At 54.7% G+C, this 17,749-nt stretch overlaps 1 protein-coding gene across 4 annotated transcripts in view; it reads right to left on the reverse strand.

Annotated features, from left to right (window-relative positions):
* Window positions 1-17,749, reverse strand: part of AGPAT4 (1-acylglycerol-3-phosphate O-acyltransferase 4) — a 136,770-nt gene that overhangs the window by 12,269 nt on the left and 106,752 nt on the right. For all 4 annotated transcript variants that reach the window (XM_070376993.1, XM_070376992.1, XM_070376995.1 and 1 more), the window contains exons 3-5: window positions 17,416-17,585; window positions 5,042-5,203; window positions 1,519-1,672 (exon numbers count right to left, since the gene is read on the reverse strand). In XM_070376993.1, coding sequence (XP_070233094.1) covers window positions 1,519-1,672; window positions 5,042-5,203; window positions 17,416-17,585 — 486 coding nt within the window. The remainder of the gene's footprint in view (window positions 1-1,518; window positions 1,673-5,041; window positions 5,204-17,415; window positions 17,586-17,749) is intronic.

Genomic DNA, 17,749 nt, shown 5'->3' on the forward strand with positions numbered 1-17,749 from the left:
TAACCCTAAGAAGTTTTACAGAAGAGCAAACGGAGGATCCGAGGGGTGGGGTGACCTGTCCCCGGGGTCTACAGTGGTGAGGGGAGGAGCCAGCGCCATCCCCAGGCCTCCTGACCCTGCTGGATGGAGCAGCTGCCAGGAGGTGTGTCTGCGAGATGGAGCAGGGCCAGGCATTCCTGTGCTGGTTGCTGGACTTCACCAGGGAACGACAGGGAGCTAGCTGACAGGGAGGTTCTAGCCTTTGGGGTGATACCAGAGCAAACCAGGTGTGCTGGCAGACAGCTGGGGCCCCTCTGAGGCCCGGCTCCCAGAGGGAAGGGGAGAGGGGCCACCTCCAGCAGGTCCTCGGTGCTGGGAGCTACTGAGTCCCGAACCAGTGGTCCCTTCCTCTCCCTGGAGTGATGGCGGGTTGCCTGGGTGATGTGAGGATTAGAGGCGGTGATGCAGGTAGCAGGGGGCCAGTGAGGAGCAATGTGGGGACCGCGGGCAGGAGGGAAGCGAGGGAAGACTCAGCGGAGGGGCCAGGGTCGCCGGGAGCAGAGTCCGAGACCTTTAGGACCCGCACGTGCTGGAGTCAGCATTGCCACTGTTCCCTCCGCGGGACAGGTCAGCGTGATCACAGGGACCCGCACGTGCTGGAGTCAGCATTGCCACTGTTCCCCCACGGGACAGGTCAGCGTGATCACAGAGCTCCGGGGGGTCCCCCCGCCCCGAGGCATGGGGACGGCAGAGAAACACCGCAGTGTCCACACCTACATCCCCCTACCCCCATCCCCAATGCAGGCCTGGGAGGAGGTGGAGGACTCGGCCTCACCGGGCGATGTGGCTGGGATTCAGGGGGTGCAGAGAGGGTGCAGGGGGGCATCAGGGTGGGGTGGGGTGGGGGGACTAGGGTGAAGGAGGGGAGGAGATCCCCTAGATCCTGCCTCCCGAGAGATGAGGGACAGGCAGTGGGGCCTCCAGGGCAGCCGCAGGGCAGGAAAGGGTAAAAACTCGCGTTTCCAAACCCAAAGGGAGGAGGGTTCAACTGGAGACCAGAGACTGGAGCAAGCTGGCTTTGTGGCTACTTGCGTCTCGTCTTTACCTACAGTCATCCAGGGCTCGGACGACAAGGCCACAGAGATCATTGTCTGGGGGTGAGGAGGGGGACAGCTAGTGCCACAGGACGGGCAAGAAATGCCACACAAAGCAAAACCACCCCAGAAACCTGGGCTGACCTGGCGCGGGACCCCCAGGGAACCCAGCGCCGCCCGCAGCCTGCAGTACCGGCACCAAGCAGTAGAGGGTAGGGTTGGCCTGGTGTGCACGCGTGTGCACGTACTGCACGGTGTCTGGGCACGTGGTCGGTGTTCACAGTGGTGTGTGTGCAGTCGTGAAGGGCTGTGGCCACTCGTGCGACGCCGGGAGCCTGGACCCAGGCTAACCAGGGGTGACCTGCCAGCCTCCGTCCCTGGCTCCCCTCTGGGTGCTGGGGGTCCCTTTCCCTGGCTGCAGGGGGCCCCGCGGGGTCATCCTTACCTACATTTCTCAAACTCCTCACGGTCACCGCGAAGCCCTTGGTGCGAGGCAGCAGGTGGTGCTTGAGGCTGGGCAGCCCCTTGGCCTGGGCCACCTGCATGCTGATCTGGTGTTTCTTCTCTGTGAACCGCGTGCCCTCGCAGTGAATCAGGAACTGAAGGGGACAGGACGGCCATCACAGACATCCCTGTGGCTGCTCAGATAGCTGTGAGGTCACATGCTCAGCCCCGCGGTCACACACTCAGCTCCAGTGTCACACGCTCAGCCCCCAGGTCACATGCGCACACACACAGCCCCGAGGTCACACACACATCCGTGCGGCCGCTCAGATAGCTGTGAGGTCACACACTCAGCCCCGCAGTCATACGCTCAGCTCCAGTGTCACACGCTCAGCCCCCAGGTCACACGCTCACACACACAGACCCGAGGTCACACACACATCCGTGTGGCTGCTCAGATAGCTGTGAGGTCACATGCTCAGCACCACGGTCACATGCTCAGCACCACGGTCACACGCTCAGCTCCAGTGTCACATGCTCAGCCCTGAGGTCACACGCTCACACACACAGCCCTGAGGTCACACACATGTCCGTGCGGCCGCTCAGATAGCTGTGAGGTCACATGCTCAGCCCTGAGGTCACACACACGTCCGTGCCCGAGGTCACACGCTCAGCCCTGAGGTCACAGCCTCAGTCCCGAGGTCACATGCTTAGCTCAGAGGTCACACACACAGCCCCGAGGTCACAGACTCAGGCCCAAGGTCACATGCTTAGCCCCAAGGTCATACATGCAGCCTGGAGGTCATATGCACCATCCCCCAGCCACGCCACAGTCACACACAGCCCCACAGGAGCCTGAGGAAGTGACCAGGGCAGTGGTGGCCTGACAGCTGAGCCTGCCTCCCCTCAGGGCATGACCTCTGGCCCCCACGTCTATAGTGTTCAAGTCTGTGAGCTTCGAAGAGAGAGGGATTGTGTTTGAGGAGGCTCAGGAAGCAGAGGGATGAGTGTGTGTGTGACCAGGGCCCTTGAGTGTGTGAGTGTGACTGGGGCACCCCAAGTGTGTGTGAGTGTGACCATGGTACCCTGAGTGTGTGTGACTGGAGCACCTTGAGTGTGTGTGAGACTGGGGCTCCCTGAGTGTGTGTGTGAGACCAAGGCCCCTGAGTATGTGTGAGTGTGATTGGGGCACCCCAAGTGTGTGTGATCAAGGCCCCAGAGTGTGTTTAAGTGTGACCAGGGCACCCCGAGTGTGTGAGTGTGACCAAGGCCCCTGAGTGTGTGTGTGTGACCAGGGCACCTCGAGTGTGTGTGTGACCAAGGCCCCTGAGGGTGTATGAGTGTTACTGGGGCACCCCAAGTGTGTGTGTGAGACCAAGGCCCCCAAGTGTGTGTGAGTATGACTGATCACCCCAAGAGTGTTTGAGTGTGGTTGGGCACCCTGAGAGTGTGAGTGTGACCAAGGCCCCTGCAAGTATGACCCAGGTGCCCAGAGAGTGTGTGACCAGTTGCCCTGTGTGTGACCAAGGCCCCCCAAGTGTGTGTGAATGTGACTAATCTCCCCGAGAGTGTGACAGTGATCAGGCACCCCAAAAGTGTGAGTGTGACCAGGGCCCCCAAGTGTGTGTGAACATGACCTGGGCACCTCGAGTGTATGTGTGTGACCTAAGCACCCTGAGTGTGTGTGAGTGTGACCTGGGCACCCTGATTGCGTGTTTGATGATCTCCCCGAGTGTGTGTGAGTGTGACTGGATGGCAAGAGCATGTGTGATGTGATCAGGCATCCCAAGTGTGAGTGACTGTGACTGCTCCAAGAGTGCGTGAGTGTATTCAAGGCACCCTGAGTGTGTATGAGTGTGACCAGGGCCTCTGAGTGTGTGTGAGGATGACCTAGGCACCCCGAATATGTGTGAGTGTGACCTGGGCACCCCGAGTGTGTGTGTGACAATCACGCCGAGTGTGTGTGTGACCTGGGCACCCTGAGTGTGTGTGTAATGATCGCCCCAAGTGTGTGTGAGTGTGACTGGATGCCCCAAGTGTGTGTGAATGTGATCAGGCACCCTGAATGTGAGTGAGTGTGACTGATTGCCTCGAGAGTGCATGAGTGTATTCGGGGCACCCCGAGTGTGTGTGTGACCTGGGCGCCCCAAGCATGTGTGAGTGTGACCTAGGCACCCTGGGCGTGTGTGTGACAATGGCCCTGAGTGTGTGTGAGTGTGGCCGAGGCACCCCAGGCATGTGTGTGACAATCACCCCAAGTGCGTGAGTGTGACCTAGGCACCCCGGGCGTGTGTGTGACGATCGCCCTGAGTGTGTGTGAGTGTGACCGGGGCTCCCTGGGTGTGTGTGTGACCAGGGCTCCCCAGGCATGTGTGTGACGATTGCCTGAGCGTGTGTGAATGTGACCAAGGCTCCCCAGGTGTATGTGTGATGATTGCCCCAAGTGTGTGTGAGTGTGACCTAGGCACCCTGAGTGTGTGTGTGATGACTGCCCTGAGTGTGTGTGAGTGTGACCGGGGCTCCCCAGGCATGTGTTTGACGACTGCCCGAGCTGTATGAGTGTGACCAGGGCTCCCCAGGCGTGTATGTGATGATCGCCCCGAGTATGTGTGTGACGATCACCCCGGGCATGTGTGTGACGATCACCCCGAGTGTGTGTGTGACCTGGGCACCCTGAGTGTATGTGTAATGATTGCCCTGAGTATGTGTGAGTGTGACTGGATGCCACAAGTGTGTGTGAATGTGATCAGGCACCCTGAATGTGAGTGTGACTGACTGCCTCAAGAGTGCGTGAGTGTATTCGGGGCACCCCGAGTGTGTGTGTGACCTGGGTGCCCTGAGCATGTGTGAGTGTGACCTGGGCACCCCAGGCATGTGTGTGATGATCACCTGAGTGTGTGTGAGTGTGACTGGGGCTCCCTGGGCGTGTGTGTGACCAGGGCTCCCCAGGCGTGATTGTGATGATCGCCCCGAGTGCGTGTGAGTGTGACCTAGGCACCCCGGGCATGTGTGTGATGATCGCCCCGAGCGTGTGTGAGTGTGATCTAGGCACCCTGAGTGTGTGTGTGACAATCGTCCGAGTATGTGTGAGTGTGGCCAGGGCTCTCCAGGTGTGTGTGTGACAATCGCCCTGAGTGTGTGTGAGTGTGACCTAGGCACCCTGAGTATGTGTGTGACGATCACCCTGAGTGTGTGTGAGTGTGACCAGGGCTCCCCAGATGTATGTGTGACGATTGCCCGAGTGTGCGTGAGTGTGACCTAGGCACCCTGAGTGTATGTGTGACTATCACCCGAGTGTGTGTGAGTGTGGCTGGGGCTCCCCAGGCGTGTATGTGATGATTGCCCCGAGTGTGTGTGTGTGTGACCTGGGCATCCTGAGTGTATGTGTGATGATCGCCCGAGTGAGTGTGTGACCTAGACAGCCTGAGTGTGTGTGAGTGTGGCCGGGGCACCCCGGGGGTGTGTGTGACGATCGTTGGAGCGTGTGCGAGTGTGACCGGACGCCCCGTGGGCCGCGCACGTACAAAGTACTTCTCGGGGTAGTCCCGCAGGTGCAGGAGGCTCTCGGAGACAGTCTTGCGGTCCTGCTCCCACTTGCGCGTGCAGAAGACCATCTCGGTGAAGTACCACATCCAGCCGATGATGGGGACGTAGGCCAGCTCCTTCTTGGCCAGGACCTTGGAGCCCTGAAACAGAGAGGGGGAAGCCCAGGCATCCGTGAAAGGGGGCATGAGGCCCTCCCCTGGGGCTGCCAGGGAGCTCCCTAGAAATAAGAGTGACCGTGCACTCCCAGCCCACAGAGACCACTTGTGTCTTGCCAAGACATGGAGGCAAGGAGCCACTGACCTGGCCGACCGCCCACCAGTCAGCTGGAGATCAAGGCCATGCCAGCCTTGCCCCACGAGTGAGGGGGCAAGGGCCAGGCTCTCTGGGGGGCAGACAGGCGCTCTGTGGGGAGGACAGGCTCTACAGTGGGTGGACAGGCTCTGTATGGGGAGGACAGGCTCTCATGGGGAGGGGAGGCTCTCCAGGGGGCGGCCAGGCTCTCTATGGGGAGGACAGGCTCTGTATGGGGAGGGGAGGCTCTCTGGTGGGAGGACAGGCTCTCTGTGGGGAGGACAGGCTCTGTCTGGGGAGGCGAGGCTCTCCTGGGGGAGGACAGGCTCTCTATGGGGAGGACAGGCTCTCTGGGGGGCGGACAGGCTCTCTGGTGGGGACAGGCTCTCTATGGGGAGGACAGGCTCTCGGCAGGGGGGACAGGCTCTCTATGGGGAGGACAGGCTCTCTATGCGGAGGGGAGGCTCTCTATGGGGAGGGGAGGCTCTCCAGGGCTGGGGGCAGGCTCTCTATGGGGAGGGGAGGCTCTCTGGGGGGCAGACAGGCTCTCTGCGGGGGGTGGACAGGCTCTCTATGGGGAGGGGAAGCTCTCTATGGGGAGGCCAGGCTCTCTAAGGGGGAACAGGCTCTCTGGGGGTGGCAGAGGCTCTCCGTGTGAAGGACAGGCTCTCCGTGTGGAGGACAGGCTCTCCGGGGGCGGGGGGAGGCACCCAGAGCGGTCGGGAACCCCCGGGGTCGCGGGGTGCCGCGTCATCCTTCACCGGGTCACGCAGGTGCCCGCCCCCAGGTGTGCTCCGCCTCGCACTCCTCCCTGCTCCTCAGTGCCCTTGCTGGCTCTGTGGGTGGGGGGACACCACTCTCCTTACAGACCAGGACAGCAGCCCAGTGGGGTCTCTGGGTTGGACGCTAGGAAACCAGGAGGTGAACTCAGATCCGTAGGGGTACTGGGCGCGCTCCACCTGTGCCCTGGCCAGAGCCTCGCCAAGGCTGCATGTGTGCAGGGATCTGGTTGGGGGGGAAGGGGCAGGGGACACACAAGACCAGCTTTGGATCTGAAAGACTGCGTTCTACTTTTTTGCCTCTAAGGTTGGAATTAACCAAGATGCTCCTAGAAACAGCCGTTATCCACCAGTGGCAGAGATGATGGAGGCAGTGATACGGACCGGTGGTGGCCTTAGCTGTGACAAGTGTCTGGCTCTGCCCCTCCTATGAGGCCCGGAATAAAGAACGATACTCCACCACAATACTCCAAAACAATTTTCACTCTCTTTTCCTCAATACTCCCGTGACAGCTGCAAAGCTCAGCAGAGAGGCAATCCCCCGAACCACTCACGAGGGCCAGAAGAGAGGTGTAAACAGCCACCTGCTCCCTAGACCTTAGAAAAATAGCAAATATTCTAAAGGACATCAGTCCCGAATAATCAATGGAAGGACTGATGCTGAAGTTGAAGCTCTAATACTTTGGTCACCTGATGCAAAGAACTGACTCATTGGAAAAGACCCTGGTGCTGGGAAAGATTGAAGGCAGGAGGAGAAGAGGATGACACAGGATGAGATGGTTGGATGGCATCACCGACTCAATGGACATGAGTCTGAGTAAACTCCAGGAGTTGGTGATGGACAGGGAGGCCTGGCGTGCTGCAGTCCATGGGGTTGCAAAGAGTCAGACACAACTGAGCGACTGAACGGAGCTGAATTTCCCCTTTGGGAGAAGAAAAAGCAAAGCTGCCTTTCAGGTGGCGCCTCGCCACGTTTTGACTCTGGTTCCAGTTTTCCCACACACCAGTTTCCACACCTGCAAATCCCCTCGAAGAGAACCAAGCCTGAAGAATTCCCTGGCGGTCCAGGGTTTAGGACTCCAAGCTCCAAATGCAAGGGACAAGGGCTCGACCCTGGCTGGGTTACCAAGATCCTGCATGCCAATCAGAGCAGCCAAAACAAGCAAAAAATGGAAGAGAGGCAGGAACCGCGCCGTAGAATCTGATGGCCTGCCCCAGAGGACCAGAGGGAGGTCCCCGCAGGTGGGGGCACTCGCTGACAGAGGGCTGGGGGCTCACGGGGTGCCAGGCACACAGGTCACTCTCTCCAGCTCACCACGCCCCTCGTGGAGGCCAGCTAAAGCCCAGCCCTTGTGTCCACGGATGGGTCTCAGGCCATGGGAGCCCCCCGGAGCCCCCCCACCCCGTCAGCCCGACTGTTCTCACGGCCCCTGCGCACAGCCTAGGGATGAAAACAAAACATCCTCACAATGAACTGAACATACCTTCTTGGCAGGTTAGGATTATTTAGAAAATCACATGTTCCTGAACTCTTTCCAAAAATAATCTGTGGCAACTTGAAGGACTTACAAACGTGATCTATCCTATAGCCAAGAATGTGTGTGCGCCTAGTCGCTTCAGTCGCGTCTGACTCTTTGCCACCCCATGGACTGCAGCCCGCCATGGTTCTCTGTCCATGGGATTCTCCGGGAAGAATATTGGAGTGGGTTGCCATGCCCTCCTCCAGGGGAATCTTTCAACCCAGTGGTTGAACCTGTGGCTCCTGCACTGCAGGCAGAGTCTTTACCACTGAGCCACAGCCAAGAGAAGGATCATATACTCCAGAGTAGCAGCCATGAGGTCTGGAGAAAGATCCTGTGTAGTAGATCACAGCTGTCTGCTGAGTACCGATACCCTCGGGGCAATTTCCTATTAGTAGAAATTAACCGTACCTCAATTTTTAAGAATTAAAGACTTCTATGAATCATGTTGTATATGATATATCATATCAAACAAGGGTAGCCGGTGGGCCAAATCTGCTCTGCCACCTGGTTTTATAAATAAAGTTTTATTGGGACACAGCTGCTCTCACATACACGTTGCTTACTGCTGGGAAAATGGCTGCTTCCATGCTCCAGCAGAGCTGAAAAGTCATGACGGAGGCCACATGGCCATGAAGACTAAAATATTCAGCTTGAATAATTACACACTCAGTTCATCAACACTCTTGATTTATAGCCGATGAAATTTGTTTTCTATGAATATTTAATGGCTGGGAAAATGAAGTCTAACTTTTTTTTTTTTTTAACGTAGACTCAAAGCTGAGTTAATAGTCTACTTGGAAAATGGTAAAAGCAGAGAAAAATAATAGTAACTATTGCTGGATAGTTAGACTAGAAGTGATTTTTAAATTTTGTTAGATTTTCCTGCTTCTCAATCGCAAAACTACTTTGCAGGGTCCCCTAACAACGCCCTTTTTAGGAAATGGCTGACATCAGCACATCTTTAGCCATTTGCTTCTGGAGCACAAGGCTCCGGATCAAAAACAGTCTGGTTATTTTTCATGAGAAACAGAACAGAGGAGCCATTTCCGGTTTTATGCGGAATTAGTCCATCTTTCAGCCTTAAAACCCTGGATGCTATCGTTAGGCCTAGGCCTTGGTGTGGATCACATTCACTTGGTGGGCCTGAACTTTCCTGGCTGTATTAAGAGCAAAGTCATGCTTAACTGAAAGCATGGCTGTAAAGATCTAATGTTACATGGAGACACATAGAGAAAGCTCCTCACTGAGAACAGGACACACAGGTGTTCAATAATGTGTAGCTGTCATTGTCACCACCAGGCAGGCACGGCGGCTGAACGTCCCTTTTAACTCAACCCATTTCTTAAGCCAGGTTTGGAATGCAGTAATAACAATAATTATACTCAGTAGAGCACTCAGCGATAGGCCCTGGGCCAGGAGATTCACAGGAGCCAACTCATTTATGACCAAAAGACTTGAAATGTATACTATTTAAATATGCTTACAGTCCTCCAGGACACTTGATACGCTACCAGTGACATGACTCCCCCAGGCCAAGCAAAGGTTTCTGTGCCTTTAGGAAAGAAGGTACGAGAAAGTATATATCTGACTTTGACTCATTAAAGAAAAGCCAGAGGATTTTGTTTGATAAAAAAGAAAATTTGGAGTGTCTAACTCAGGACTATACTTCAAAAATAAAGGGCACACTACCACTTCCAGAAATACACTTGGTTATGAGCTCAAGAAAAAAAAAAGAAAAGGGGTTTCCTAGGTGGCTCAGGTGGTAAAGAATCCACCTGCAGTGCAGGAGACCTGGGTTCGATTCCTGGGTCAGGAAGATCCCCTGGAGAAGGGAATGGCTACCCACTCCAGTATTCTTGCCTGGAGAATCCCATGGACAGAGGAGCCTGGCGGGCTACAGTCCATGGGGTTGCACAGGGTCAGACAGGACTGAGTGACTAACACTGCTTTTTCATGAGCTCAAGATGCATCGGCACTGCCCAGGGACTCCTTTCCATAGCAACGATTCTCCCAGCACCCGGGATTAGAAGGGTTTTCACCTCGCCCCGATTCTCTCGGGGTCCTTATCTGTGTCATCCGGACCCCAGCTAGCCTGGCCCAGCTGGAGAACGTGCAGAGGCAGAAGGTGGCCCCCTGCCTCCTCCCAGAGCTGCGGGTGCCTGGAAGCAAAGCGGACAAAGCTTCGGATTAACTGATTAACCGGGTGGGAGCAGGAGGGGAGGAGTCTCCCACAGACCCACCTGCGGGCACCCGAATCCGCCCTAACAGGGCTGACAGAGCCATGGCCGCGGGGGAACCCCTGGAGAGGGAAACAACACTTCTCCACATCGAGAAACTTCTACCCTCTCTGGAACCAAGCGCCCATGAAGAAGCCGGGATGAAGGCAAATGCAAAGGGACCTTGTGGTTCGTAACAGTGATGGGAGACTGCAGCTGCACAGGACCCAGGGCCAGGAGAGCGGGTTAAATCCCACTCAGAGGACACTCCGTCTCTCCTGCGTCCTCCACACCTTACCCTACTTTCATAAGGAAACTTTCAATGAGGGGAAACGGATTAGGGTCAAAGACACGAGTAATAACGCTGTGCCTACTTTGTGCTACGCACTTGATGAGGGATTTGACATACAGGAGTGTAGTAGTGCGTGTGCTCAGTCATGTCTGAGTCTTTGCAACCCCACGGACTGTAGCCCACCAAGCTTCTCTGTCCATGGGATTCTCCAGGCGAGAATACTGGAGTGGGTTGCCAGTTCCTCCTCCAGGGGATCTTCCCAACCCAGGGATCAAACCCGCATCTCTGTGTCTCCTACACTGGCAGACAGATTCTTAACCACTGAGCCACCTGGGAAGCCATTTAAATATATATATATATAACATATATTCATGAAACTCTTAAATAGCATGAAATGGGAAGGGTTCACCGAGGTTCAGAAAAGTCAGATAACCTCCCCGAGGTCCTGGAGCTGGTGAATGTAGGGGCCAGGCTGCCAGTGACGTGGGCAGGTTTTGCATACCCCTCTGTCTCTGCCCTGCCACCCTTACCAGAGAACTGGAGCAAGCAGATGGAAACAGAAGTGTCTGTTCTGGACACCTGGGCCCACATTCATCTCTTAGGGCATCTCCTTTCTTGCTTAGTTCTACATGTTTGAAAAATAAAACACAGGAAACCTACAATTTGGGGGAATGTGATCGTTGATGGGAGGTTTATAGGAAGTAACGTTCATGTAGCCTTTCTGAACAAATTGGCATCGACATTCTTCTTTCAGAAATCCATGATTAGAAAAGTGGTCCTTTTGGAATCAAACCCCAAGAAATGTGGGTTTTCAGATGCATGTGATCTGGCACAGGATGAACCATGTTTCCTGCCAGTGGTCAGAAGCATCCTGGAGAATTACACTGGAATAATGACATTCTGGGTTCAGTTCTTGATTTTCTCGGATTTTATGGTATCTCTTTTCTGACTTGGGTTAATAGGTTATGAAAGGTGGACTATAAAGAAAGCTGAGTGCCGAAGAATTGATGCTTTTGAACTGTGGTGTTGGAGAAGACTCTTGAGAGTCCCTTGGACTGCAAGGAGATCCAACCAGTCCATCCTAAAGGAGATCAGTCTTGGGTGTTCATTGGACAGACTGATGCTGAAGCTGAAACTCCAATACTTTGGCCACCTGATGTGAAGAGCTGACTCATTTGAAAAGACCCTGATGCTGGGAAAGATTGAGGGCAGGAGGAGAAGGGGACAACAGACGATGAGATGGTTGGATGGCATCACCGACTCAATGGACAAGAGTTTGGGTGAACTCCGGGAGTTGGTGATGGACAGGGAGGCCTGGCGTGCTGCGGTTCATGGGGTCGCAAAGAGTCCGACATGACTGAGTGACTGAACTGAACTGAATAGGTTCAAAATCACCCCGCAGTGACCTTGAGCAGGCAGCAGGAATGCTGATCTGGACCCTTGGCCACAGCAGGAAGAGTCGGTCAGCAGAGCCTGGGACCACGGCAGCTGGCCACACCCTCCCCGGGCTCTCCCTCCAGCTACCTCCATCCCCTGCCTCTTGTTTCTTCCTTTACCTCCGTCTCTTATCTCCTCCTAAAACCACCCGCCTCCTTCAAGGCCTGGGCCCGGTGTCATCACGGTCTGGGACGTTTCTCCATCCCTGGGCACAGCAGTCCGTGTGCTGGTACTGCCGAAATGTTATTTTCCAGTTGTTAAAACACTGAAGTCCTTCCCCACAGGTTGGTAAACAGAGCTGCCCCCGAACTCGCCCCTCAGATTCCACCTGTACCACCGTGACGCAGCTCCTCCCGGGACCTCTGTTTCCTGGCAGACAAAGGGGTGACACTCAGAATGAACCCCTGAAGCCGCTAGATGGCTGAGTGGTCAAATATCACACACGCACAGGGCGCCCCACGTGGACACGATCCCCCGCATTACAGTTCAGTGCCTGCGTCGCGTGGGCTTATGTGACACCTCATTGCCTCTCTGTATGATCTGAAGTCACTGAGAGCTTTCCACGCATCCTTGACCCGCCATCCTACCCAGCACAGTGACTTCTGCAGAAAACCTACGCAATCCGCTTGTTGGGTAAACATTTGGAAGACGCGTCAGTTGCCCTCATCGACATCTGCATCCTCGTGCCTGGAAGGCGCTGGGGAGCTTCGAGAGGGCCCGCTGCTTAGGAATCAGAGTTCCCTTCTCCTCCTTCCGCTCCTCCTGCACGTAGACACGTGACAGGAACTCAATCTATTTTCAGGTGGAGCTGTAATAGATCATGTTAGAGGAGCCTGGCGGGCTGCAGTCCATGGGGTCACAAAAGAGGCGGACAACAGCGACAGATGGAAACGCGAGGCTGGAGGCTGAAAGGGGTGGCGGGCAGCCTCCACGATGGCCCCTCTGATCTTTGTCCCCGGGTACTTCCGGGCACCTCCTCGCAGCCCCACCTGCTTCCTGGAGGGAGCGGGGCTCGTGGACTCCCCTATTGGGCAGAAGTTTGCGTTACAAGAAGGCTGTGGCTTCTCCCTCACTCGGGTGTTTTCTCCCACCCAGCTCGTATTGCTCCCCTGGGGATCAGAGGTGCCTGAGCAGAGACCCAGGCGGGAGGGTCACCCTGGCCACAAACGGGGCGAACCTGGACGCGGGTCCCTGCACAGCAAGCCTTCAGATGCCACCACCACCCAGCCCTGGAGGGACCCCGCCACGACCCCCACGGAGCTGAGCTGGGATCTCGGGCCACTCAAACCGTGACACTTTGCGTTTGTTTTGAGCCACTACATTCGGGGCTTGTCACCTGCTGTAGATGACTAACACCCAGGGCTTCTTTAAAGACCCGAACACAACATCCCAGTTGGCCTCTGGGGTAACCGCCAAGCCACAGTGACCCCAGCAGATAAAAATGGACACAAACAGCTGCCTTTACAGAGAGCTTCCCAGGCCCTGGAGCTGCTCAAAGACCCGACAAACACCATCTTAGGCAACCTTCAGGGCCACTGTGAAGGAGCTGGTGCATATTTTTACTGCAGCAGAAACATAAACAGACCCGAAGCTTCAGAAGTCATGACTCTTGCATTGCACACCCTGGCCCGTCCACACACCACACTCACTCAGGGCGGAACAAGTCAGCGAATCCCTTAAAGACCACGACCAGGGCCCATGCCAGCCCTCCAGCTCTAAGGGAACCAGAGTCACAGGGACAGGACCCTAGAATGACCAAATGGGGGAAAAGGTCATAAAAGACTGGAAGGCCTCCCCTTTTTTCTCTTTTTTTAAAAGAATCCCATTGCTTTCTCCCCAAATCCAATTTCACATTTACTAACTCTCCTCTCAAGAATTTCAGGACTCCTCAGTTGGCATTATTGGTGAAGAACCCGCCTACCAATGCAGAAGATGCAAGAGATGTGGGTTTGATCCCTGGGTTGGAAAGATCCCCTGGAGGAGGAAATGGCTACTCACTCCAGTATTCTTGCCTGAAGAATCCCATGGACAGAGAAGCCTGGTGGGCTACAGTCCAAAAGGGTCGCAAAGAGTCAGACACGACTGAAGCGACTGAGGCCGCATGCAAGAATGTCTTCGAATTTCACTCACTTCAATTTCAACTCACTTCCTCTTGGGCTGTTACGTGTGAAGATGAAAAATGCCTCATCAGGAACCTTCCTTATTATGTCCCTTCTCTTCTAAAATGCAAACTTCTTAGACTCCAGAAGGATCTCAACATCATGTGTTACTTTAAAAAAAAAGGGAAGAATCAGGCGAGTGTTTCTGAAGGTCAATGAAGACAGAAGCACCGCTGCACCATCCCTGTAACGAGATGCTGCCTGGTTCCTTTCCAGGGTAGAAGGAGAGAATGGGCGTCTTTGGAAAGGAGCCAGGCAGCTCCTCCTCCAGCCTCGCGCCCTCCAGGCAGACCTCAGCTGCTCTGGGAGACACAAATGGATGGTAACTGTTCCCTGCTTGGGAGAGAAAACGTCCCCCATCCCCGTCCTTGCCCCCACGGGAGAACAGTCTGCCGACTTCCACCTTCACGGGGCCCAGCCCCACAAGGTCACGGGCATCCTGTCTCATCCCCTCAGCGCCTCTGCCAGCACGTGGCTTCATCAGCATTTGTACAGACAGCTATGGTGGCCACAGCACCCGCTGTTTCCCCAGTGCTGGGCGGCGGGAAGACGTGGTCACTTGCTGCCTTCCCCCAAGCCTCCACTTCTGACGCCAACTCCAGGGCCCCAGAGAACATCTCAGCAAGAATCCAGACAACCTGCTGGCCCCCAGAGCAGGGATGCCTGGGCTCCTGCGAGGACGGAAACTGCATCGTCCCAGCCAAGGTCCTGAGACCTGCCTATCCAACCCTGGGTGGGACTCCTAAAACTCCTGAACAGTCTCCAGACCGAGGGGCAAGGCTCATGTAACGTGCTCGCAACCTTAGTTGTTTGGTTTCTAAGAGAGAAACGCAATCCGATCGCGGTGGTATTCATTCAGGAAGTCAGGGCTGGAGATGAGCGGTCCCCATGTCGTGGGCTGGACAATCACTCTGCTGGGGAAACCAGGATTTCAGAGTCTCTGCTAGAAAAATGCTCAAGGGCGCTGATAGTCACCGCTCCACAGAAGCCTCCTCTTCTCAATCCTGGTCCCCCTGTAGTCCCGGGACCGCTCTCCATGGGTAACTTCCCCTCCAAGCACCCCGCGGGGCCCACCCTCTTCACTGTGTGGCGCCCCTCCCTGTGGCTGCTGATTCTGTTTCCCTGAGCATCTCTGTGTTCCTGCTTCCTTAGTCCTGCTCCATCCCTGACCCTGTGAAGGTACTGAGGGTTTTCTCTCTTCAGAAGGAGTTGGAGGTGGGGGAGAAGACAAGACTAGAAACCTTCCCTCCCCGGGTTGCCCTGGTCATTTTCTGACACAGAGGGGACCGCCCACCACCACCAGCCGCCCCTCACCACTCCCCAGCTTTTCCTCTTAATACCGTCCAAGAGGAAAGAGAAGCAACTCAGAAATCAAGAGTTACTAATTCCCATCCTGGGGCACATTCTTTACCCAAACTGAGGCCCTGGCCGTCTATGTATAAGAAATAAATGGTGAACAGTGATCATACCATGTGGATTGGAAGCAGCACAAATCCAGCGAAATACGCACAGGAGAAGCCCAAGGTCATAAAGCCACCAGGGGGGCCACAGGTACGGGAAAGCACCTCTAAGTTCAACAGCTTGCTGTTGCCTCAAATTACACATCTCACATCCTAAGTGTGGACACACCCAAGCCGCCTGGGAAGCCGAGAAAATCAACAGCTACCCCCAGACTTCGCTTGAAGAACGGGTGTCCTGGGAAGCCTCCTTGAAGGCTTGTACCTCTAGTTCCAGTCAGGATGCGAGGACACCCCAGACCCGCTCCTGTGAGGGAGGAGGGTCTGTGTTCATGATGGGGCTCGGGTTAGGGTGGTTTTTCTCTCCTCTCAGAGAGAATAAAGCCACAGAACTGCAGCTAAGAGCTCTGCCCGAGGCCTCCACAGCAGAAAAAGGTGGATACTCGAATCTCTGGTTTTGTTCCTGAAAACAAAGTGCACACACACGCACACACAGGTCTGCACAGACATCATGTCAGAACAAACAGGAAAACAGAAAACTGCTGGCGAGCAGGCCTGTCCATTCCTGGAAGCCCCTTCAGCACACTCAGCCCCAGGCAATCCAGTTTTCTACAAGTCTTCAGGTAGCAGCAGAGACTCAACTGTTTCCATCTCTTGAAAAACTGCTAACAACTTTAGTTTAATGGCATGACAACCAATATTTGTCCCAAAGACATTATTGGAACCTGTTTTCAAGTATATTTCCTTCTCTCTCCTTTTGCCCAATAATTTTTTTTAAGAAAATAAAATAAATATAAAAATATATATATATTTTATTTAAAAATAAATAAGGTTACTGAGAACCTGTTAGCCAAGGGTCTTTCCAACAGGCAGAGAGCAACAAGACCCAAGGTTCCAAAGTCACTCTGGACCCACAGGCCACCAGGGACTGGACACACGGAGACCGTCCCTGGGGGATCTGATTCTTGGTCTGCTCCACTCTGCATGGTCTTCAGACTCCTACCTTCTCTGCACTGTGGTTCTGTCTACACGGGCCACCAAAAACAAGCACGCTGTGCGCAGCCCCCCTGAGTCTTCGGGGGCTGCTCTGGGTGCCACACGGGACCCCCAAGTTCTGCTGTGAGCCTCTCCCAGCCCTGGGCAGTATCTGCCACCCTTCCTGTAGGGACACCTGAGCCCGAGGGCCTGGTACCTGCTCGGAGCTCAACCATCACTCCTCACTGCGCTCACCATGATAGGAGTCAGTGGAGAGGCCCAGTCCCTAAGGCAGGCAAGAGGCCAAACGAGTTGGAGAAAAGCAGGATTTCGTATTCATTCAGAATGCTGAAGGTCACACGCCCTGGCATTGGCATTCAGCTTTCTCAGGCCCATGAAGGTGGACATTTCGGAGGCGAATGCTGCCTGTGACTCAGGGAGCCAGCAGAGCACAGAGATTAAGAAAACGAAGCTGTCGCAGGGCACCGGGGCTGAGCTCCCTGCGGTCTCCCGCAAATTCCTACTGGCGATTTCGGGTATGGTATGTCTATGCTTCAGTGCTACTCTCTCGATTCGTCCCCCCTCTCCTTCCCCCACTGTGCCCACAAGTCTGTTCTCTGTGTCTCTATTCCTGCCCTGCAATAGGTTCATCCATACCATCTTTCTAGATTCCATATATATGCATTAATATACCATATTTGTTTTTCTCTTTCTGACTTACTTCACTCTGTATACCAGGCTGGGGAGCGAGGTTCAAGAGGGAGGAGATGTATGTGTACCCGTGGCTGATTCATGCTGATGTGCGGCAGAAACCAACATAATATTGTAATTATCCCCCAATTAAAAATAAATAAATTGAAATAAATAAAAGGGAGGGAAAAGAATATGAAGATGGACGAGATAAAATTCAAATCGACTTAACAGTTGTGTGATCTGGAGCAGGGTAGTGAAGTGTAGAGTTTATATAAGGGCAGGTTCCTGACTCCCAAATGTTTCCACAAGGGTTAAATAAATTAATTGTTGGTAAAATGCCCAGCACACCATCACTGATGAATAAATATGATCCTTGCTCACAGCAGATGTTCATCTTGATTCTGAGCAAGAAGGAAAAGCAGTCAGTTAACATTTCAACAAGCCTATTAATGCTGCTGCAAGCGCTGAACGACTGAGAGTAAAGGGCCAGTTATGATGTTGGACAAAAGAGGTGTGCAGGTCTGACTTACCCCTAAGACCCCAAAGCGCTCAGCCAGGCTCCAGCCGCAGAGAAAGTCGATTTCAAACTTGTGGTTCAGAACGACAATGGCGTTTTCCTTCCCGTACTTGGGGTAGGCGCGGGGGTCCGTGTAGATGACACACTCCGTACCCGACCACCACTCCAGCAGCATCACCAGCTCTGGAACAGAGAGACAGACAGGCCTTTATTTCATGCACCTCTGCGACCAGAGCTCTGGACCCCGGGACAGGTTGGCACAGCAAGGCTCTGCCTTCCTAGCTGGAAGGGAAAGCAACTTCGAGGGGTCAAATGCAGGATGGTTTCAGCCAAGATCCCAATCCTTG

The sequence above is a fragment of the Bos mutus genome, chromosome 9 (assembly GCF_027580195.1).
Source record: "Bos mutus isolate GX-2022 chromosome 9, NWIPB_WYAK_1.1, whole genome shotgun sequence".
Taxonomy (NCBI): domain Eukaryota; kingdom Metazoa; phylum Chordata; class Mammalia; order Artiodactyla; family Bovidae; genus Bos; species Bos mutus.